Here is a 24,219-nt window from a genome sequence, read left to right on the forward strand (position 1 = left end):
CTTTTTTTTAAATGACTATCATTTGCATTTCCCTTGAGTCCCAGACATGCATTGGCTATTTCCTTCTTGACTTAAACTGCAGGCTAAATAGAGGCCTGCAGTTTGTGTATGTGTCAGACTGATGATCACTCGCTGTCTCTTCCCAAGCCCACAGAGCTTTGTCACCTCTGCTCACAAACCTTTGGGAATCGGAGTCAAAGTCGCTCACCGGAGACACTTGTGTGTCGTTTTTTTTAAACTCTATCTGGCTGAGAAACAGAGGTGGACGGGAGCGACGTTATCTGCCGACACCAGACGATCAGATCCCTTTACATGACTGTGTATCGGACACTGAATAAAACTCCAGGAGCTGCTCTGCTCTGCTGCGAGTTTTCAACACACTGTTTACTGTCTGCCCACCATCGCTCCCAGGTCATTCATTGGATCACAGCCACAGGCCATTAAAGCCGGTACAAAACGAGATCTCTTTTCCCAGCAGGTGCAGCTGAGTGAGCTCCCCCCCAAAAAAATCCAAACGCCCATATGCTCGGGTCTCCGTGCCACAGCGTCATCACCAGCCCAGCTGGCTCTGATCAGCTGGATTTAACATCATCTCATTCATGATTCGGAACAGACTGAACGTCTGTCAGCGCTTCTACAGAAACCTTTGCGAGGCTGTACCGCCTGCTTTCTTTCCGAGTGACATCAACAGTTGAGTTACCTTTGAACTGCTTTTGTTTTAACATGATCGTTAGACAAGGTAGAAATGTTTCCTAGCAGGTACAGGAGGAGTGTTAACACATTTTTAGGGAGATATATGAAATCAAGTTTCAGAAAAAAAACGTCTACTACTGCCGGGCCACGGCCAGTCAACCGAGCCCTGCTAGCTGCGTACGTACGAGCCTGCCTCGTCCGCGCGTTCTCTCTGTCAAGCTGGGATGTCTGGGCTCTTGATGTATGCATGTGTTTTGTGTGTGTGTCTACATCAAGAGGCGCATGGTAGGGAGGGAGAGTTACAAAGGTTAATGGTAAATCAGCCAAACCAAAGTCACGCACTCACCCACCACACACGTCCCACCCCGCTCCCCCTCCTCCTTTCATTTGTCCATCCGTCGTGCCGCCCCCGTGGTCCCTCCCCCTCCTCATCTCCACTGTGGCGGTCATGTCCCGGCCCGGGTGCTTGTCCATCAGTCCCAGCCGTTGTCCTTGATCATATGGGCCAGCTCAATGATGAACTTGCCCTCTTTATACTTCTGACTGCTCTCAAAGGCGTGTTCCTGCAGGGTGTGGCAGAGACAGACAGATGAACAGAGGATATTTAGCTAAGTTGTTTAGAACAGAGAGTTGGATCGTGTCAGGGGAGATGCAAGGAGCAAAGTGCTGTTTTTGTTTACAGTGTGTGTATGATCTACAACACACAACCACCAGCCGTTTGTCTACAGACTTCCCTCGTAAAAATCCACACAGGACTGAGGCAGAAAAGGCTCCTCTATTGTGTATGTTTCTGCAATGGTGTTAATCAAAAACGGGTTTCAGACAGTTCCTCCAATCATCATGCAGAAGCCCAGCGTCCGCGCCCGCCCACTGCTCCATTGACTCCCGAGAGAAGCTGAGCTTCTCTGGAAGTCATTCGCTTCCCCAGAAGTCATTCGCTTAAAAACAGCTGATTCTGAACAAACTAGTGGCACGTTCCAATCGCATTCTAACTCATGTGTAGTATTGAAATGTAAATACAACACAGTATATATGTGACGACATTTTAGAGGAAGCTGAGCTTCCCTTGCTGTGTTTGAGCAATCACCAATGATCTACACGCATGCAGAACTCCATGACCAAACGCATCAGGACAAACATTTGCGTCACAAGTTTCCACTTTGTCTTCAGGCCGCTGTAGAAAAGTGGCGGCACAAGACGGCAGCCTTTGTAAATCAAGGCTCTTCCCTAAAGTACACGTAAAAAAAAGGCTTATACTAAGGCAACAAAACCAAATAATTTTTATTTAAATGTAATTGTACACTCACACAAACATACATATTTGTATATCCTCTTAAATGACCCTTAAAGCCACTCGTTCTCTGTAAAGCTCCCTTTAAAATGAAGTCACATTCACAGCCACAGTGAAACGTCTTGGCTGTGACTTGTTTGGTGTGTTGCTGTCTTGGTTAATTTCTTGAGAGCATGAGGTCGAGCCTCTCGCTAAAACTTTGATGAGTGCAGGAAATCAACACTGGTGCAACTGATTCTAATGGCAGTCGTCCACCGAGTGCTCCTCCTGTATCTGGTGTGTGTGATCTCTGTTTTCTTTGCCTTGTGCGGTCATGACAGGATTAGAAACTACACAGAAAAGTGGCTACTTTTGACGTTGGTTTACCAGGTGTTTATAAGCCACTGTGAGGAAAAAGGTTTATTTTTAGGCAGAGGGGGTTAAAGAATCAGGTTTAAGGTTAGGGACATTTCCATCAAAGGGTAAGACGAGGAGAGCTGGTCAATGGAGCCTTCTCATATTAAAAAAAATAAAAAAATAAACAAGACTACAAGGTATGTGTGTGTATATATGCATGTGTGAGTGTGAAATAACTTCTTTAGGATATAATGTAAACTCTCACCTCCATGGTGACAGGGTTCTGTTGAGGACAACTAACACGTGTGGATACTGTTTTGTTTGCCCCCCTGACAGTGGACCTTTAATCTGTTCTAAATACATACTGTATGTGTATTCTAATACGCTGGATTAATGCTTGAGAGTCACTTTGACTGCACTTTTGTATGCAGTTTAATGCATAATATTAATCATTTAAATGGTAAAAAAACAAAAAAATATTATATGGTAGCCCTCCATATTATTTTTTACCCTTAAGGTAGCTCTCTGTCTCAAAAAGGTTGGTGACCCCTTGGGTTAAGGTTAGGGTTAGACATTAAGTGGTCATGGTTATGGATAAGACTATGTTGTTCAAATTAATGTGTTTGTGCTTAAATGGCCTTAAAAAATTTTTGAAAAACCTTTAGCAGCATATATCCATGCCTTAATTGTAAAATCACTACTTGACTCACCAGAGACACTTGGTCCTGTTAGCGTAACTGTTAGCAAAGATGGCGGACACTGTTTACATTCTGGGAATGAGGTCCCGTCCCTCTATGGATGGGTCTAAAAAGTGTGGAATTAGCGTTACAGTTTCAAGCCTCACACCAAATGACCGAGTGTTTTTCAAAAATACTACCCCTATTCTAGTAATACAAAGCTAAATGCAAATAAACCCCATAAAAAGGTGAAGTAAAAACAGTGTTTTTCCTGGTCCTAATGAGGCAGAATCACTGTTCTGGTTAAGTTTAGGGCTAAGATTTGAATTGTGGTTAGGTTAAGGTTAGGGTTAGACATTAAGTGGTCATGGTTATGGATAAGACTATGTTGTTCAAATTAATGTGTTTGTGCTTAAATGGCCTTAAATTTTTTTTGAAAAACCTTTAGCAGCATATATCCATGCCTTAATTGTAAAATCACTACTTGACTCACCAGAGATACTTGGTCCTGTTAGCGTAACTGTTAGCAAAGATGGCGGACACTGTTTACATTATGGGAATGAGGTCCCTTCCCCTATGGGTGTGTCTAAAAAGTGTGGAATTAGCGTTACAGTTTCAAGCCTCACACCAAATGACCGAGTGTTTTTCAAAAATACTACCCCTATTCTAGTAATACAAAGCTAAATGCAACAAAAAAAAAACTAAAAAGGTGAAGTAAAAACAGTGTTTTTCCTGGTCCTAATGAGGCAGAATCCGTGTTCTGGTTAAGTTAAGGGCTAAGATTTGAATTGTGGTTAGGTTAAGGTTAGGGTTAGACATTAAGTGGTCATGGTTATGGATAAGACTATGTTGTTCAAATTAATGTGTTTGTGCTTAAATGGACTTAAATTATTTTTGAAAAACCTTTAGCAGCATATATCCATGCCTTAATTGTAAAATCACTACTTGACGCACCAGAGACACTTGGTGGGACCGTACCTATGTTCCCCGGGTCCTATGTTCCCCACTTTGTATGTGACAGGGGAACATAGGACCCTTTCTCTAACCCTAATCCTAACACTACCCTTTTTCAAAAAAAGGGTCCTATGTTCCCCTGTCACATACAAAGTGGGGAACATAGGACCTTTTTTGGAAAAACATAGGTACGACCCCCACTTTGGTCCTGTTAGCGTAACTGTTAGCAAAGATGGCGGATACTGTTTACATTATGGGAATGAGGTCCCTTACCCTATGGGTGTGTCTAAAAAGTGTGGAATTAGCGTTGCAGTTTCAAGCCTCGGACCAACTTGTTTTTCCACTGCAGGGTACGTGTGTCGGCTGGGTGATAAAATTATATTTTGCTATTTAACGCAGCGTGACGTCATGCCGTGTCGACACGGTGCAGCTCGTCATTCAGTTCTACAAAGAAGATGAACACGACATTGGAAACAAAGTGCAACAACGGAGAACATGCAGCATTCTTTGTTCTGTGGCTGTTTATCACTCGACGAAGACAAGCTTTGCGTGAGAGACGACTGCATGGTGTCAACACAAAACACAGCTGTTTTTCCCCAATCGTCACAAGTAAGTGATGATTCTCTGTCGACCAATCGACGGAACACAGAGTGTGTGTGGAGCTCTGCCCTGTGGAACCCAAACCACTGTGATTAATACCCCCAACAGAAGGGTGCCAAACATGGGGACAGTACAGATTGGTTATTTTGAAACCCTTCTCTATGTTTGATAATGACTAATGTGATGTTCAGAAGTGAACTGAGCTGTACTACATGATTGCATCCTCTAGTTTGAACCCTTAAGTGCTAAAATCAAGCTTGAGAGACCTATTAAACTACGGTTGATTTCAAGTCACATTCAATAATTAGGGAACTTCTTCTTGTCTCCAACCGTACTGAGAAGTCCAATTACAAATTTGTAACACAGCACTGACCCTGAGTGAGGAGGATGTCCACAAATAACATTAGGACCCAAAACAGTTGTGCTATAAAAGCAACCTCCCAGTTTATCGCCCTCTTTCCCTGGATGCAGTTTGTGTGGCGCTGTGAATCAAATCAGCCGAGGACACTTACATATTTCCAGCCCAGGGTCGTCTTGCAGTTCTCACAGTAGATATCTGCTACAGCATGCAGGCCTGTGAGCAAAACTCTCTCCTCTGCAGGGCCACACCCGACGTTCACGCTGAGAGAGGGAAAGTCAGAGTGTGTGGGGAGGAAAGTGGAGAGGGAGGTAAGACACGAGCAGAGACACGGTGAGACAAGCAATAAAAGATAACAGTGGCTCACTCACACTTCACATTGATAATGACGCACATCTGCTTCTACATCTTATCTTCCAACACCTGGATTAATTATTCATTACTGTATGTATATAGATTTGAATACAAATACTCACACAGAGTTGAACAGGTAGGCTCTGCCCTGGCTGCCCTGGAATGACTGCAGAGACAAGATGAGACAAAGATTTAACAGTTGCAACAAGACTTTTATCTTTCGTACATGTTGCGCTGTATTCTTTCTCTTTTATAAAAAATGCCTGCATGTTGATTTGAGACATTTTACAGAGCCACATTTTGGGACATTTTTGGGTTCAATATGGGTTTAATATGGGTTTTCTATGGCCACTTCATCCAAAGATATAAAAAAAATTTGTTTACTAATGTGATATTCGATCATCAGTGGATCTGAGATGCATGTCTCTTTCACAACAACAGAGGAAGTTGGGATTGACAAAAAAATACAAAAAGTCAACGTCAAAGTCACCTCCTTCAAAGAAAATAAAAACCCTTCACCTCTCTTTACTGTGTTTCTGTCAAGTTTTATGAGTAAAGAAATACATTTAAAAAAAAACAACAGCCTCATAATGATTTTAAGTTTAGGGTGAATTCCAATTCCTTGCTTAAGCCTCAATCTCAAAAATGCGTGCTCCCACTAGCACGCATTTTTCGCCGAAAGCAGCGAAACGAGTACGCTACAAATTAAGTATTTTCTTTGTTAATAGAGATATAAAAATGATGAAAACCATTGTATTATCTTAGTTTAGGCCCATATTATGGATTACTGACGTCATTGTTGGGTTACATTAATTTTTATTTTACGATCTTTTGTCAGTAGCCGGCCGGTGCAGACAAGCGATCGTTTGCTATCGTTTACTTTTCAATAAGCCATGGTGTGTGGTAACTGTCAGCTGAATATGTCCGTGGTTGTGGTATTTGTATGAGTATCATCTTATAACTAACTGACAACCTAATAACTTATCTGACAAACGGATCGCAATAAATAATCGTGACGTAAATGTGTTCTTCTTCTTCTTTTTTGGAGTTGACAGACTGGATGCAGCTTTCGTGTTATTCTGCCCCCCACAGTCTACAGACGTATCTGCATTTAAGGGGTGTCTCATTTCTAAGTGACAAAATATCCCTCAACACTTGGTTTTAAGGCCCAGTTAAGATTAAGGGTTGAGCTTGAGGGTTAAGATAGGAGTTGGAATTGGCCCTTATTCTTCATTTGACCAAGTGGGTGAAACCGCCCTTTAAGGAATCAGGACAGCCTGATTCCATCTGATAAAATACAATAAAATTGTCTGGTCAGTCTCTCAGTCACTGAAGTATATGTATTTGATTACATTTTATTAAATGTATGAAACGGGTCATGAAAAACCTAAACTGGATGAAGTAATGAAGTTACAGCAACTGAGCAGCATTTTCTCACTGTTTCTGACAACAAAAATCTATAAACTTGCATTAGTAGAACTGTTGTGTTTTCCTTTCCATGAGTCCACCATGTTGGGGTGTCATGGTTCTGCAGTAGCCCATAATGAACAAATCAAACCCTGGATCTAGAGAGGGTTGTTGTAACCTGCTGGCCCCTAATAGGTTCGCAAGCCATCCAATCCAAACTTCTACACCCTGATCCCAATGGTTTCTGGGGGTCAAAGGTCAAATCACTGGAACAGATGAGCGTCTGTCACTGTCAGTTACCTTGGAGATGAGCTCGTCATGGTTGGCCAGGTGAGCTCGGCAGTGGATGCAGCTGTAGGTTCGGTGGCAGCTCGGCAGGTAAGCCTGGAAGGTCTTGGAGCGCGTCATTCTGACCATGGGCGGGGTTGGCGGGCGGTGCAAGAAGGGACTGCCAGCCCAGGTCGGCTCACAAGGGAAGCACCGCAACACACAGGTGAGGGCCGTGGTGGGCGGTGGGTCGGGAGGCGAACACCTGAGCACAGGGAGAATAAAAGAGCAGCCAGTGGTTACATGGTTGTGTAACAGCTGATGATGCAAACTGAGCCGCAGGTACATACATGCTGATGGGATTACAGTCTGCTCTGCTGGTTCAGATCATTTTCCAGGCTCATTGCATCTCTGAGACTCCTAAAACCTCAAAACGCAGCGAGGTGCTGAGACACTGTGCATTATTAATACGCCTGTGTCTCCGGCTGAGTCACTGAGCTTCAACAACAACATCTTCAAGCTGAAAAAGCTGAAATTAGCTGTACCACACCAAATTTATTAACACGGAGCACACCAACTGTCAGAGTCAGTGAAGAGACTAGTTTTGCCACAAAAGCACGAACAACCAAAATAAACAGGTTTGGTTATGACTAAATTCTTGCAGATTTGAGTCATGGTCAGTGCTAATACTGCTAATTAGAAAAATAAATGATGTCAGCATCCTGTTGCAAAATCACAAAGGATTCCACCTCCGTTCACTGCTCCCTTTCTCAAGCGTGTCAGGGAACGCTTTATACCACAATATGATGTAGTTCTTCTTTCTTTGCTCAGCAACATTCTGCTTCAAAAGGTGAATTTCTCACTTTGCTTTGTCTTTTTTGGGCTTGATATGGTGGCACAAGATGGCAGCCTCTCTAAAGCAAGGCTCTTGTCTAAAGTAGATACAAAAGGCTTTTTCTAAGGTAGAGAAAAACCAAATGAGCTTTACTTTAAAGTAATTATAGAATTATACACCCGTATGCATTACATTTCTGCTAATAAACACACTGGACCTCTGCTAATGTTATCTTGTCGTGTCTAAATACAGCCTCACAGAGCTGTGGACTTAATCTGGTTTAAGCTACAATCCAAAATATTTTCCAGTATGAATCCTGACTCCTCTGCTCCAATTTTAATACTGCACAGCCTTTAGTTTGGGGGCTGTTGGTCAGACATCGAACAATGCCAATATCAACATATCGAAGACATAGCTATCTTTGGGGGTGGGGCATCCATAAATGGAGCAATTCATCAGTTATTCAGATAAGTTTTGTGATGACAGTCCAGTTTCAGACACCGATTCTTGTCCAGACGTCTCCACTCTGCACTGAGTTCTCAGTGCACATGGGCGTCTCACATTCTGTGTTTAAGGCTATGAGGCTGCAGAGATAATCTGCTTAGCCTAGCACAAGTGTGCCGCTCGTGCTATGCCCTCTCCAGGATATCCAAATAGGCCGAGCCCTTAAAATACTTCTGCTGGTATGCCCTGGTGACTGAGAAGATTAGCAAGCTGGCCTGGGAACCCATCCCAAAGGCTTGGAGCCAGGAGGACAGGAGTTCACTCTGACCAACTGTACAGGAAGTTAAAGGCCACTGCTCTCTACCTGGTGGCACATCCATTGTCAGTGTGCTTTTATTGCTTAATGCAACTTTACGTATAATGCATAATGTAAATGAATCATGTGATCTGAGAGAGAATGGTAGTCTGTACCTGCTCTGCCTCACAAGTCAAATCTGTAATGTGACGGGAGACGCTGATCAATCACAGATTGCTCCTATTGGCTGTTCCAATGCACCTAATCTGCATACAGGTCCTTTCTCACAAACAAAACAGAGGTTCAGAGATGGAAACATTGCCTCAGGTCATTTGTTGCAGATGAAACAATCATCTGAAGAGAGGAGCTCAGATAGTGTTTTAATAACCTGCACATAAAACACAACAATCAACTGTTTTTCCAGGGATACTGCCTAGAAGTCATAGAGCATCATTAATACAAACTATACTAACATTCTATATCAACAAAGGAACTTTTATTTTGAAATATCTATAATTGTGATACCATGATGGAATATTGTGTGATAATTTTAAGCTCATATTTCCCAACAATAGTTGCTTTTTTCCAACAGAAATTCAATAAAATGTCAATCGACTGGTTCCTCTATGACTCCTGTCACATCAGTAATACACAGTTTCATGTCTGCTATTGGTTTACATGTATAAATCAAACCGCATAATAAAAAAACCTAAATAAAAATATTAGGGTTCATGCAGAAGATTTTGACTTGATATTAAAATTCTGTTATTGTGTTTTTGAGTTGTTTCGTCACCTTCACAATATGTTGTCCCATTGTGTCTTCTCTCCTTCCTGTCTCTCTTCACTTAACCATCTGGAAAAACTAATAAAACACTGAATGGGAGCAGGAGGCCTCTGCGAGTTCAGGACAAACAACAGGGAGACAGAGACAGAGAGACAACAGCGGTCTCTTCATTTTACTGCTCTGCTGTATGTTTTCAGTGTTGGACACAGGCTGATAAAAGCTCCAGCGCTAATGACAAGGACCGGGGCCGTATAAATATATAAAGCAGTGAGACGTGCCCTTGTTTTCTCTCCTCTGACTCCATGCCAGCGGCGTGGGATTGAGGCACAAAGACACGCTCAGTACAGCTGTCACAGCTGACCCTCACACCCCCACCTCACCCGACACACACACACACACACACACACACACACACACACACACACACACACACACACACACACACACACACACACACACACACACACACACACACAAGATGATGTTTAACCCAAAGTTTAACCCAGAGTCATTTCAGGAGTGAGGACAAGGACAAACTTACGCAGCTTTCAGGCCCTCAAGACCAAGTGACAACCGGTCACGACGTCACTGATTAGAATATTCACAACTTGATCAGCACTGTGTTGGTAGATATCACCTGAAAGCAGGCACCTGCTGGATGACACTAGCTGTCAATCACACTGGTGTCCACTCAGATTATTCCATGTTTTATTTATGGTCTATTTTCCACATAATTTACCTGAAAATAGCAACTGAGGCCATAAACGTATCTTTACAAATCAGGTAAGACTAAGGCCCTGTCCCAATACTTCCCCCTTAAAATTTCCACTTGTTTCCCCTCACTGAGGGAAGTGGTATTGGGACGCCACTACATGCAAATTAGCGCAGTGAACGTAAAGAACGTGCTTACCTACGTCACATGTTAACAATTCTACCGGTGGAGCGTGCTACTATTTTCATCCAGGAAAAAATGCCGGCCGAGTGCTTCGAGAGCGTTCGCCCGCCATGTAGCTCTACATGGCGGGCGAACGCTCTCGAAGCACTCTGCAAATAGCCACTAGCTAGCTAGTTCGCTAGCTGCTTTCATAAATCGTCAGTTATTTTCTAACATTTGTGTTCAAAGCTCAACGGTCCTGTGGATGTATATCAAACCAACATATTCCAACATATTTCGACATTGTAACATGCTTATTTGCGAAAAATAACAACAAAATAGTTCCTTGGCAGATGTGGCCGCCATCTTTGTTGAAAAATGTCAGCCGGCTCGCTGAATTTGCAAAGCATCATGGGTAAGTTCATCTTCCACTTCGTTTTAACCCCGCATCAGAGCTCACTACATTTTGAGGGTTGATTATAAGGGCAGGAGAACGCGCAAAATTTAGGGTTAGGGCAAAAATGTAGGGTTAGGTGAAGTATTGGGGACAAACAAAGTTATTTTAACGACCAGTGGAGTCGCCCCCTGGTGGCTATTCGGTATATTCTTACTTCCTGATTAGCTTCGCCCATGTTCGTCTATGTTCAAGACTTGTTAAAACAATTAATTAATCATAACATCAAAGCTGTCATCACCTATCAATGCAAACTTTTTCCCTGCTTGAATGTAGATGCCGTATCCTTATAAGAATGTACTTGCTATTAGAAACTATTTTTGTAATTTGTGTAAATAATGACATATCTTGACATATCTTGCTTTGGTGTTTCATATCACATTTGGATTTTTCTTCTGCTGTTTGGACAGGATATTCATATTTTTAGATCGCAGGTCATCGATGAAACCATTATACCTCTTAGCGATACACATCAAACTGCAGTTTTTAAATGACACTTTTGTTATTAGTTTTTAAAATAGGCCAGATTTTATTACGTTATTTGTAGCGTCTTCTTTAAAAGGTCTTCAATGTAAACGTGATACCATTACAGTGGGGGGACGACGACGACAGGGCGGACGTGATGTTTACTCAAAGTAACTGCTCTATGAGATGCTGTTACATTTAGCTGTCAGCGTGTTAATATAGTGTTTCTCCCACAGTGTGCTAATGATGTGGCTTTAACGGAGTGATGTTCCACAGCAGAGAAACATCACGGTATCACACGTGTGACACTGCAGTCGCTCTCTGATTTAGCACTTCATCACTTCTTTGCAGACAACAGTACGAGGGGCTATGTACAAAATTTTGTTAGATTATTCAGTTTACCGACTGACAATTCATTTTGCTGCTGTTTCCCTGTGTCTTTCTAATATGTTGCTGTACAATTTAATTTTATAACTTTTGCCAAGGATGTTGTGTGTTTTTTCAGAGATTTGGATTACATTTTTTATTTAAGGTTTATTGTTAACCTCATCAGATAGGAGAGATTACAGATTAAAAAATATATATATATGAATAGATGCTGTACTACATATGGTTCTGATTTAGCTGGCATATATTCCACTGATTTGGCCATGATAACAGGACAATAAATATTCACTATATTCAAACTTATTCAGGTTTCTCTCACACAAACTTCACCATGTAAGCATTACAGCACAAACAAATGGAGATAGGACAGTGAGTCTCGATGTGATGTGACTGAGAGCAGCAGTTAACTGTCCTGCACCTGCTCAAAGCAGGACCATGACGCTGTTTGACATTTATGACAAATGCCTTCATCACAGCACAGTCGTCTTGGCGGGTGGACATGCGTCAAAAATACACTGTCTGCTGGTAACAGCTGACGCCGCGTTTGTAAAAATGCTGACACAAGAGAGTCAGTCCACGCTGCTTTGTACTGAAATAACTGAACAACAAAATGATCAGATGACGATAGAGAAACTGATTGCTGAGATCCAGTCCTGCTCCGGGTAGCGGCAGAAATGATTATCAAACCAAACACGTCAAGACGCAGACTGTCTGCATAACCTCAGCGAGTGTCTTCAGTATTTGTCCGCCCTTTTATCAGTTTATCTTTCAATCCGTGTCTTCTCTTTTCATCTGCCTTCCTACATGTTTCTCAATTTATTTCCTCCGCTGTCACTCTGACTATTCATCAGCACTGCTGTGGGTCGTTCGAGGTCGCCAAGCTGTCCATTCTGGTCATTTCGGGTTGTCATCACAAAAGGTTACGAGCCACGAGCCAAAAAGGGCCCTTGTATACGAACAAAAAACCTTTGTTATGCAACGCACTGATGCTGCTGCTGCGGCTGCTGTCTAACAATGACTGTGAGCGCGAGAAAGAGGGGAAGAAGCAATATGAGGTGAGGTGGATGAGAGTCACATAAGGACGGGGAGTTTGCAAAACCGAATGAGAAGACGGACAACGGCGTCGGACGAGTCGTGTGCATACTACGCTGCCCAGACCTGCGCTGACAAATAATGTGTTGTACTTCGTGTACTTCCATCGTGCTCTCTCCGCTCTCCGTTCACTGTTGCACCCCGACTAACAGCAGCATGACATCACTGACTAGAGAAACAGAACAACAACAAAAAAAACACCTCCTCTGTGCCTCCCCGCTCATATTAAATCTGACTGAGGAGGCGACGCCTCTGCGTCCCAGGTGCACGTGTGTGTGTGTGTGGTTCCGGTTGCTGTGTTTTATGTGGACTTTGTTCTCGCCTTCTGTTGTGGTCCAGTGAAAAGAGGAAGGCAGTTTTAACGAGTCTTTACATTTCCTCTCATAGACAGAGACATGTGCTGTGCTTATGCTAATAAGCTTATTGTGATGAAATGTATGTGACGAACTATAGCAGTTCCTCACGTCATTCTCCTCCCTCAAACGCTGACTGTTTAGTATTTCGTTTAATTAAAATCTGTTTTTTTCTATTTTTGTTAGCTTTGCTGCCGATGCATTTTATTTTGATAGTTCACCATGTTAGAATAAACAAAATAAACTTACCAACTACTGTAGCCTTTGCCTGACAAACCTGTATTGCCAACATACAGTCCTAATGATTTATTTTGACAGGGAGCCGTCATTCCATGACCTCATCATTGATAGTGATCTTATTTAAGATACTTGTTTTGTTATTTTTACTAAAAATCCACAGTTAATCCGTAGTCACATCCTCAGTAACCATGGTAACCCAACGTTTTGGAACATCTATAGGTAACATAAGTATTGTTTTGTAACCTAATAGCGACAGGTTTTCGTAAAGTTACATTTTGGAGCACAATTTGTGTTTGTGACACTTTTTGGTGACGTCAGTAACGTGTTTGTGACATTATTAACATAAGTTAATCTGTTTCTATTGTGTCTACGAGCTTCTGAAACGCATATTATTACAATTATTGCGATATATCACAATGCGCAATCATTTCGATAATCGTGATGATAAATGTTGATATTGTCCTTTGATGTCTGACAGAAAGACTGCGTGTTATACTTGATTCTAGTCTTATCTCATACTGTCCTCCTTCATATGAGTGTATCATTTATAAGTCATTTCTGAGAGTGTCGTAAAAAGTAGGAATGCACGATATAGGACTTTTAGCCGATATCCGATATGCAGATATATCGGGAGTTCTTGAGCCAATAACTGATACAGATGTAGATATATACCCTTTCCTCAATGAGCCAAATTAATAAACATAAAAACACATGTATGTTTTGTTGTTGTTTCATAACGCAGTGACAATGTCACAGGGATGGGCTTTGGAGGTGGGTCAAAATATCTATTTGGTGATTTATTCTGATATCGCCGTCCTTCCTCGTGCCATACGATAATCCATAAGACAGGGCAAATATCAATATTGTAATTAACAAATGAAGGCGCTCAAAAGTAAACAGTCAGAGCCAGTTTCACTCGCCGGGCATCACTACTTCATGCCTCCTCCTGGTGGCGCTGCTCAAATGAATGAGGGGAACTTGGGGGTAGGTTACCTGGCTGAAGAAGAGGAACGTTAGCTTAGTTATACGTGAAGAGATGCTCTATCCACGTTCAGCACATACACTTTATGCACTTTCTTCTCTATGTTGTGAATAAATAGAGAAATCCTGTACTTTTAACTTTTCACGGACGTTCTGTTTTCTTCAGTCAGACAGATATCGTGACATATCACAATATGATTGTCTTGCAATATTGATTATCGTGATATTATTGGTATCGTGAGCGGGAATATTCAGCAGATTATACAAAAAAAGATGACTTCATTGATGAAAACAGTAGTGACTAATTTGTGCATTTGTTGCATCCAGAGGCGCAGCTTGTGAACAGGCAAGGCAGGCAACTGCTCGGAGCCCCGAGCCGATAGGGGGCCCCCTACACTTTTTACTCAGTTTATATGTTTTTTTCAGTTATTTACAGTATTTTATTGTTCTATGTATTTATATTGTTTTATAATGTGGGTTCTTTACAGTGTAATGTATTTTTTTACTACGTTTATATTGTTTTTTAAAAGCTATTCACAGTATTTTAGTCTTCTTTACATTTATATTTTCCACATACTTTTTAATTACAAGGTTTTTCCATGTTATTTCATTCATTTTGAAAAAAAAAATATTTTGAAGTCATACATTTTTCGTTGACGTCAGATTATATGTAACATAATGGTGATGAACACTGGTAGGAAGGGCCCCCTGGGAATTTTTGCCTAGGGCCCCTACAGACTGTAGAATCGCCTCTGGTTGCATCTATTATCACAAGCTGGCCTCTTCACCATGCTGCAGATCCTGCACAAACGGTGAAACTGACCGTGGGTTTTATGTTGCATGAATCTGCATGAAACTATATATAACAGCATCATAGAGCTGTTTACATAACTTATCTTATTCTCTATTGTATTATTTAATTTTACCTGATATGATGGATGGATGATCCTCTTGTGAGTCTGAAATAAAGTGTTTGAATGTAATCTATCTGAAGAGAATCAACTCAACCAACTCCAAAGTCATTATTATCATCATCAAAGGTAACACACGTGTGCGAGTGTGTTATTACTGGGATGAATGATGTCACAGCAGCAGCAGGCAGTGGTCAGTGTTGCATTTTATCTAGGGCAGGACTGGAGCCACAGATGGTGGGGATACCTCAGCTAAGCACTGCTGAAAACGCACGCACACCGCGCTCGTGCACGCGCACGCGTAATTATCGGACACTCCACAAAAGCTTCCACGCGATCGATGACTTTGACATAATCGACGAGAATCGGGCGACTGCCGCAAGAGTTCATGATCACATCATTGCAGGGGGGGGGGGGGTAACACCGCATTGATCGCGGCTGACGCGCACACACGCGCGCGCGCACGCCGACGATGGCGCATCTACGTGCCTGACTGCCACCACCACAAATAGCACGCGCATCCCAATCATAACAACAGCCACAAGCAGCTACTGTGTGGGCTCCACTTCTGCAGCAGAGCATCAGTCCACACACACACACGCACACACACACACACACACACACACACACACACACACACACACACACACACACACACACACACGCTTACCAACGCGTGTTATTCAAACAAAAAAGTACACACTTGTGTGTTTTTGTTGTCATGTTATAAACGTGTACCTGCACATCTGCGTCGAAGTTGCCTCGACGTAAAAGTGTCGAGAGGCTGCTGTGTGTGTCTGTGTGCACGACAACACCATAAATGAGCTTTAAGTGAAAATAGTGCGTGACAACCCAACAATGTTTTTTGTTTGTTTGTTTTACCTTTGAGGGGAAGAAACTGCGAATCTCCACGTAGCAGAGAAAAATGTCGCACCTTCTCGTTCTCCCTCGTGGCAGAGCCAATCCTAAACCCCGCGGATCATTCTTTACTTCCCAGGGAAAAATCTCCTCTGCTCCTCGGTGATGCAGCCAAAGTCTAGAAGAGACGCAATGTTTTGACGCGCATCAGAGCTTAGCACAGTTTACAGGAGAGAGAGAGAGAGAGAGAGAGAGAGACATACACAGAGACAGAGAGTCTGCAGGAGTGAGAGTATTCCCTGCTCTGTATTTCCGCGTTCGCATGAGAGCCGTCGTAGCGTTAGGATGATTCCTGTCCTTAGAGTGTATGTCCCATCTCTCTCTCTCTTTTTTTTTTTATATATATATATGTGTGTGTGTGTATTATTTTGCACGATCAGGGGCTTGTTTTTCAACATTAAACTGTTCAATGTCCTATGAGACACGTGGGTAATATTTATAGCAATAAACACCTAACATCACGTTTAAGTTTAAAGGTGTAGTGTGTACGAATTAGTGGCATCTACTGTGAGACTGCAGATAGTAATGAACTGAGGACACTCACACCTTGACCCTTGACCCTTGACATAATCAGAAAGGATGTCTTTCTTCTTCTTTTTTTTTCTCGCCATTTGGGCTGTTGTAGAAACACAAGTCCTTGCCTAAGGCCCATGTTCAAAGTCAGATTTTAGTCAGACTAAGATAATAATTAGGTTTTCTTCATGTCATGTAAACACGAGAGTCAGACTCAAACCAAGCTAGTCCTAATCGGACTAACATATGTTGATAATGTGATTCATAGTTCAAATAACTTTTGTATGCGATTAAAGTCAGAATTGAGTTGCAGGTTGCTATGCTGTCCACACTGCCATTAAATAAAGCATACTCATAATAATGAGTACTTGAGCCTGCGCAGCCTTAACGTAGTCAATAAAGTTCACATTCACAGTAGGAACCATCTTGACAGGCGACTGAGATCAGTGAGTGACTGACAGCAGCATTAGCCAATCAACACACACATACGGCATAGCAACAACGTGCTGATTGGTCGAAATGTGGACGCAAAGTAACCACTAATAACACTGGACTTTTATTTCACGGACAATTCCTGGAAAGCACAGCAGCAGCTAATGTGCGAGTAGTTACAGTAAAAAGAATGAACAACAACTGCAGAACACGAAAGTGACGAGAAAATGATGTCCATCTTCATTCATTTTCTGAACTGCTGTGGAAACTAAATCTCTCTGGTCTACACTGCCCCCTGCTGTCAGTATGTAGGTACTTACCACATACACTCAACATGTAATCGCTCAGCTGTAGCTGAACATCAATTTCTCTATTACACATGCAAACCACCACTGTTAATGTTTTAAATGTGTTTATTAGTACTGGGAAATTTAAATAATTTCTACCATACACAATGTGAGACTGTAGTCTTTAGATATTGCCTATGGTTCAAACTCACAACATATTTAACAGTGTGTCACATATTCATTCAAGTATGCAAAACAAATTTATGTTCATTTATGTAAGATGTGCAACACGATATGGTAGATCACAACTTCCACGAAAAACTTTGGCAGAACTTTCACTGATTATAATGACAGACAACAAAAATCGCTGAAATAATGATTTGACAGTAAAATATCAAACAACACAGTAGATGCAGACAATACTGCATTCATAATCCATCTATTAACCATGTTTCTGAGATTTGACGATCATCGTATTAAAACACACGTGGAATCGGCATACATATGCAGTCACGATGAAGTCCTTTAATTTGTGCAAAATGTCCGTCTCTCAGATACATCAATTCACAAGTGACACATTTGTTTCCATTTGACTGACAGAAATGTCTCGTGGTACTCAATTATACTCACTTACACAAACATACAACCCACTGTCTTGACAAAAACGAAGAACAGTTTCTTTACAGGACAATCAGCAGTTCAAACGTACTGTAAATATGGCCTCAGCACTCACACTGTTCATGTAATACTAAAAACTGGGGCTGAGGACTTGTGCTTTTACACCCAGGTATTAATGTCACCTTTTTGAATGCATCTGGCACATACTGTATCGACACATCTGGATGAAGTTTGTGTCCATGCTTTAAAAATCTCACAATGGCTTAGATCAGCGTGTGTGACAGTCGGATTGTAAAAAAAAAAAAACTTGTCAAAGTAACATTGCACTTGGGCATGAAGCTGCATCTGCTGGTGTTTTGACAAGCACAATGTGCAACGTAGAAATACTGCAAACTGTTATTTACTTGAAGGCAGTAGAAAAGCTTCAATAGAATCTTTTTACATCAGTCAAACAAAGAAAACTTTTCAGTAAAATGTCATAAATGTCAAGATTGTCAAGACTTGTCCTATTTAATAGATAACGTTAAAAAGAGGAAATGTGCCTTTTGTAGTGGTGAGGGAATAAATAATGTGCAAGGACCACAACTGGACTTCAACAGCAGATATGACATCATGTGTTCTCCTCTGTGTATTTCATGTGACAGAAAATACAGTGGGTTAACAGTGCAACTTGAAAATAAAACACAGTGTGGAAGTGGTAACGCTGCTGGAATGCATGCAGGAAAAGTGTGCATGTGTGTTTTGGGAGGTTATTTTGACAGGTCAGTTTGAAGTGCACTTGTGTGCGGCGTGTGTACAGAATTGGGTGAGTTATATTTCAGCAGGTCAGTGGGGCTTAGAAATGTCATTCCTCTCCATGAAGTCTTTAAGCCGGGTGGGGAAATCCGTCATAACTCCCGTGGCTCCCAATTCAAATGCCCTCTGGAAGTCCTCCTCGTCATTCAGCACCCATATGTACACCTGAAACCAGAGGAGACTTGTCCACTTAAAATGCAACCAGTGCACAGTGGTGTGTGTGTGTGTGTGCGTGCATGTGTGGGGGGTGAACTAAGGTCACAGTAGGCAGCCTTCACCAGCCTATTTGGTCTTGTTTTTATTGTGACCTCAGTCATTTCCCAGTAACTGCTTTTAACTGCAGCATAAAACAGCTGCTTCAAAAAGCAGCTCCTAGCACGCAGACTGTTTAACACTGTGGAAAGTATTTCAGTCATATTTAGTAGTTTTACCTGTATCCCCCTGGCAGTGAGATGCTTAAACAGAGTTTTCCTCATCAGCAAACTGAAAGAGAAAAAGAAATACTCAACACCAGGACGGACTTGCAAGTAGAGGTTAGTGGGAGAGTTTTCAGACATAATCAGAGAAAATGAGTGACTTACGTGTCTGCCAACCAGGTGATGAATCTCTGACTCTGGCTTAATCCGTTTGGATCTCTTAATCTGCAGAAACACAATGGTAACACGCTGTTGTCACGAAAACATTTTCAAGTGACCAACCGGCGCTCGTTCATTAACGCATCCCAAGCAATGTGGCACACACATTAATAACACACTGCTATATTTACTTGGGTCAAACACAGCCAACAACAGCTGAACGGAACAAGTTCAAGACACGTTCTGGGAACTGCCAACATTCGTTCGAGGAAAGTGGAGGAAATCATTAACTAACGTAGACATAAATGTCACAGGGCGAAGGAAAATGTTCAAAGCAAATGTCAAACAGCCATTCATAATCACATTTAACGTGTGAGATTGATGATATTTACAGTGTACCAGAGTTACTGGTTTATCAGTTAGTCAAGCAGGTAAATGAAGGAGGAGGGTACCACTGACCTAAGAACCACAGGTACATTAGAACTCTTTTTAAAACCTGAATTAAACATTTAACCTACATTAAATTAAAGGAAACACAGCTGAATCAATAAAGGCAGCTTTAAGCTTACTTGGTGACGATGGAGGGCAGCGGAATCTCTAGGAACTGCTCCTTCAGGGGAACAAATGGCAGGAGGCCAGTGTAGAAGAGACCCAGCAGCTGCAATACTCTGGAGAAGCTGAAGAACACTGGTATTTGAGGGTTCTGCAACAACAAGCACACAAACAAGCTCAGGCTCAGTTCCCTGGTGATTCATTCATTACGGGAAAAACACAAACTATTGACTTAAAAATGTGCGATATGTATATACATTTATATATATATATATGTATATATATATATATATATAATATATATATATATATATATATATATATATATATATAAAAGCACCTCTTTATAACACTTCTTGACAATCTGGTTGCTGGCGTTTCCCCACACAGTCAGATGTTCTCTGTTGTACTGAGCGACCAGCTCGGAGATCTACAAGGATTAAAAACGGAATTAGAACTTGTGAACTTTGCACAAATGCAAATCTCACAAAAGGAAATGACAATCAAACATATACGATATACAACAATTATAAATAAAGTATAGTATATATAAAACAATCAATCTGTAAATAGCAACTGCTGGTACACACAAACCTTTTTGATGAGCGTGTCGTCGTTGACCTTGATGTCAACGTTGACTGGTGTTTGGGGAAAGGCTTCAAAAACGTCCCTGAGGAGAGGAATGCTCTTGTCCTCTCCTCCCTCACAGAAACACTCTGCACAGATGGAGACAAATCAAACACAGTCAGGTACAAGGAATTTGCTTTGGTGTGTTTGGTGCATAACACACAACATAGCAAGAAGATAAGATTAAAGAAATACCAGGATCACCAAACGTGACGATGGTAATTTTATTCTAAATAAACACAATCTTTATGTAAGTGGTGTTAGATTTACAAAACTTATATCAGTTGTGGTTATGTGATGCTCACCCCTCTGAAAAGTTACACCCAGCTTGCAGAGGTACGGAGGCAGCTCCTGCAAAGAGCACATGTGTGTCACAACAACACAACAACTGTGTAAGGACATAGCAAAGCTAGATTACTGTGAAGAACTGCTAAGTTTTGATATTAATCACTTAAAATAGTGGTGAGGAATTTAGTACGGTGTTTGGGCAAAGTTGTTTTGTTACATATTAAAAATGCAGACATGTGGTGAGTTTTTTAACATTTATTCAGGAGGCCAATATAATTGGTAAGCAGCAAGATTTGATTAAAGAATGTATTTGAATACAGATGCAAACCTACTATTTCTGAGATACATCAGTATATGTACTAATGTTCATGAGTCAAGAACAACAGCACCCTTTTTCTTTAATGGGAAAATTAAAGTATGATGTTGGTGCTGTCTAATTATTTCTAATTATTTTTAATTAGCATGATATTTCTGTTTGTTTACGAGATCATCATTATTCAGCTTTACATGAGATTTTAATACAAATATCCCTACAGTGGCTTTGTGATATATCACGAAAAAAAGCTGAGGTTGAGAAATAAAGCAAATCCAAAATCAGCTTTTGTTGTAGGGATACATGTGGGGCTGGATCTGGCTCAAATCCTCCACATCTTACACTGATCTAGATCATAAATGTGTATATGAGAAGAGAACCAACAGGAGCAATCATTTCTGGTGGATCTTTTTATGTTTTTTTTTTTATTCTTCCTAGTTCCTCATGTGAAGTGACTTAGTACAGACCTCACCTGATCAACTCACATGATCAATCAATGCTGTTACTGCACTTACACAAGACTAGCCACAAGTTTTCTCACTTAATCAAATATAAGTGAATCTCTTGACCTGGGTCTTTGTCTAGAGACAGTAAACATATGAAGCTAATTGATGCTTTAAAATAATCAAAATGCAGTTATGTCTTTGTGTGGAGATGATAACTCACAGCATAAGTGAAATCCGAGATTTGGGCATTGATTCCAGTCGCCCTCTTCAAGTTGGCATCATGTGAAACCACCACCTGTTCATCCTTCGTCAGTTGACAGTCCAACTCCAGCATGTCTGTGCCAAGATCCACAGCACTGCATGAATGAAAACCCAGTACACACAAACTGTATTTATCATAATAATACACTCAGATGAATCATAAACCAGTCTTCTTTGCACTCCATTAATATATGAATCAGATATAACAGCAACTTTAACAAAATTACAACATACAATCAGCCTTTAAAACAGAGGGGGACAACTTTATTTCACACATAGTAAAGTAAGCAAAGCGTTTTCCAACCTCCAATGAATCTATAATTCTAATTTAACCCATCCTACTTTGCAACATGCAAACAACATATGTATTATTAAATGTAAATTAGCTAGAAAAAAGCGTAACCTGTAACCAAGTAATAGGAGCTCTATACAAGAACTATCCTGAACTAAACATCTACATCTGAGATGAAAACAGAGAACCTGGGGGGAAAAACCTGATCATAAGCAAAGTCATGTGTGTTACAAATAAGCTGTGGTGGGCAGATTTGTTTGCAGACAAAACAAACACCCCCAGAGTGTTTCTGAGCATGTTTGAAAACGTCCCAGGCAGGATCCAGGCCTTGGGCTATATATTGCTCATGTTTGCTTTGACGTGACCTGGGGTATCACTGCCTGTGGGTTAAAATCTTGGTAAACAAATTAAGACATAGAACCAGGAAACAGACCGATCACAAACATCACTACCCTGAGAGTCTTTTTTTTGTTTATGGGAATGTTGACCAGATAACCCACACTATCTACACTGTAGAGTTACATTACACACAAAAGTAGTTACATAGGAACAAGCAAAAGTTGCACTCACTGCTTGAAGGCTGCCATGGTGTTTTCCAGGTTTTCACCTGCCCCTGAAATGCAAAAACAATTATCATAGCTTTTTTTTACATTTTCACTTCAAAGAGTTCAACAGCTGAAAGTGTTCAAATACACTGATGTTGAGATTCAATTCTGATGAGGTATCATTCTCATACACAAAACCACTTTTCTAACTAACAAACAGGTTATATGTCAGTGAACATAAGGACAAATTGAAAAAGTGTGGGTGAATCAAACATGATGAATAGTGACGCTTGAGTGAGTCAGAGCCACCGATCTCACCTCCACGGTGGGAAATGTGTCTGCTGATGAAAGTCTCTCGCTTCCTTCGATGCAGAAGACTCGGGCATTTCAGCAGCAGGGCAGAGGTGAGCACGTAGCCCGTTACTGTCGACAGGACGTACACGGCAGCACACATGTTCCTTCACGCTGCTGCCAGATAAACACAAACCAGTTAACATCTACACTGGATCAAAAATGTACTTCAATAATACACAGGCAGGCTTTGTCTTCACTGAGAAATAATGAGTGGAGTGTAAAAGGGGTTTTCCTATTAATAAATCCCTATATTAATGAAAACAACCCCAAACACCATACTCTACAACCTAAAATAAAACAAATAGACACGTAAACTCAACCAAAAATAAATGCTGTAAATGGATGAATGGCCATATAGAAAGTCCTCACATACCCTGGCCCACAGAAAGGGTTATAATTATAATTTACTTATTATTATTGTTATAATTATTATATATAATTAACAAGTTATGACTTGACAACAACTTGATAACAAAAGTTTGTGCTGCTTACTGTTCTGTTTATTTTACATTCAAGTGTTCATTCGTTTGACATCCTGAAGAATTCAATGTGTTATAAATAGGGAAAAGCATGTACATAACTGCTCAAAGCCAGTGTTTCGATCCAATACTTGACAAATTAGGAATTATTGTGAACATGTCAAGATTACAAGTAAGTAACTTGTGGAGAAGGAATGTGTAAAACATTGTAAATCGTGAAATGAATCATCGGTCCTGGCCACCAAACGCCACAGTCACAACTGCTACATGACAATGCCTTTGGTAGCTTCAGAGCTGTGTTATGCTCGTGTGCTGAGGTCGAAATCTTACCTTTATCATTAAAACAATTTGGAAGTCTTTGTATATTTTTCTCGATTAACTTGGGTAGTCGCGGTAAAAGTCATTTAATTTCTGTGAACCTGCGAGGAAAGGTACTTTGTAGGGAGTAAAAAGGGGAGAAATAGCTGTCCCTCGCATCAACACAGTCAGACGAACCGGCTGTCGGCAGGCTGTCAGCTGTCTGCGCATGCGTGTGGTAGACAATTCATTTCCGCTCACATATTTCAAAATAAAAGGGGCACTTTGACCAATGGTGAACATTTAATGCAGGTGTCTCAAACTTATATAATCTAGACTGGTCAGGGGGGACCAGCCAATTGAACTATAGAAAAACGGTTTAGTATGTGAGTTTAAATTATTTAACACTATTCCAACACAGATATGTGTTGTGACTTTCAAAATAAAAGTGTACGGTGAAACAGCACAATTAGCTAATTGTAGAGGCCACGGTTGAATAGTTCTGTTTCTGGTTCTATGTAAATATCTTCTATCTTCTATCTATGTATCTTGATGTGGCTTTTTTTTTCTTTCTT

At 41.0% G+C, this 24,219-nt stretch overlaps 2 protein-coding genes across 2 annotated transcripts; both read right to left on the minus strand.

Annotated features, from left to right (window-relative positions):
• Positions 1-1,133: 1,133 nt before the first annotated feature.
• Positions 1,134-16,073, minus strand: ypel2b (yippee-like 2b). The gene is made up of 5 exons (XM_083887151.1): positions 15,935-16,073; positions 6,971-7,202; positions 5,386-5,429; positions 5,064-5,172; positions 1,134-1,256 (listed from the first exon to the last, which is right to left on the minus strand). The coding sequence occupies exons 2-5, from the start codon at positions 7,085-7,087 to the stop codon at positions 1,167-1,169; spliced, it is 360 nt and encodes a 119-aa protein (XP_083743277.1). The 5' UTR covers positions 7,088-7,202; positions 15,935-16,073; the 3' UTR covers positions 1,134-1,166.
• A 2,572-nt stretch (positions 16,074-18,645) lies between these two features.
• gdpd1 (glycerophosphodiester phosphodiesterase domain containing 1) lies at positions 18,646-23,812 on the minus strand (the record flags this gene model as incomplete). Its single annotated transcript, XM_083886922.1, has 11 exons — positions 23,678-23,812; positions 22,833-22,982; positions 22,540-22,582; positions 21,637-21,772; positions 20,675-20,720; positions 20,337-20,458; positions 20,083-20,172; positions 19,760-19,893; positions 19,197-19,256; positions 19,047-19,098; positions 18,646-18,780 (listed from the first exon to the last, which is right to left on the minus strand). Exons 2-11 carry the CDS (start codon positions 22,966-22,968, stop codon positions 18,646-18,648), a joined length of 954 nt encoding a protein of 317 aa, XP_083743048.1. The 5' UTR covers positions 22,969-22,982; positions 23,678-23,812.
• Positions 23,813-24,219: the final 407 nt, after the last annotated feature.

This window comes from Microchirus variegatus (genome assembly GCF_963457635.1).
Source record: "Microchirus variegatus genome assembly, chromosome: 3".
NCBI classification, from domain to species: Eukaryota; Metazoa; Chordata; class Actinopteri; order Pleuronectiformes; family Soleidae; genus Microchirus; species Microchirus variegatus.

Excerpts from the sequence above, each read along its gene's own strand:
- ypel2b (XM_083887151.1), bottom strand. The coding sequence starts at position 7,087 with ATGGTCAGAATGACGCGCTCCAAGACCTTCCAGGCTTACCTGCCGAGC. Across the intron at positions 5,430-6,970 it reads ATGACGAGCTCATCTCCAAG|TCATTCCAGGGCAGCCAGGG; the intron begins GTAACTGACAGT and ends TTGTCTCTGCAG. Across the intron at positions 5,173-5,385 it reads GCCTACCTGTTCAACTCTGT|CGTGAACGTCGGGTGTGGCC; the intron begins GTGAGTATTTGT and ends TCCCTCTCTCAG.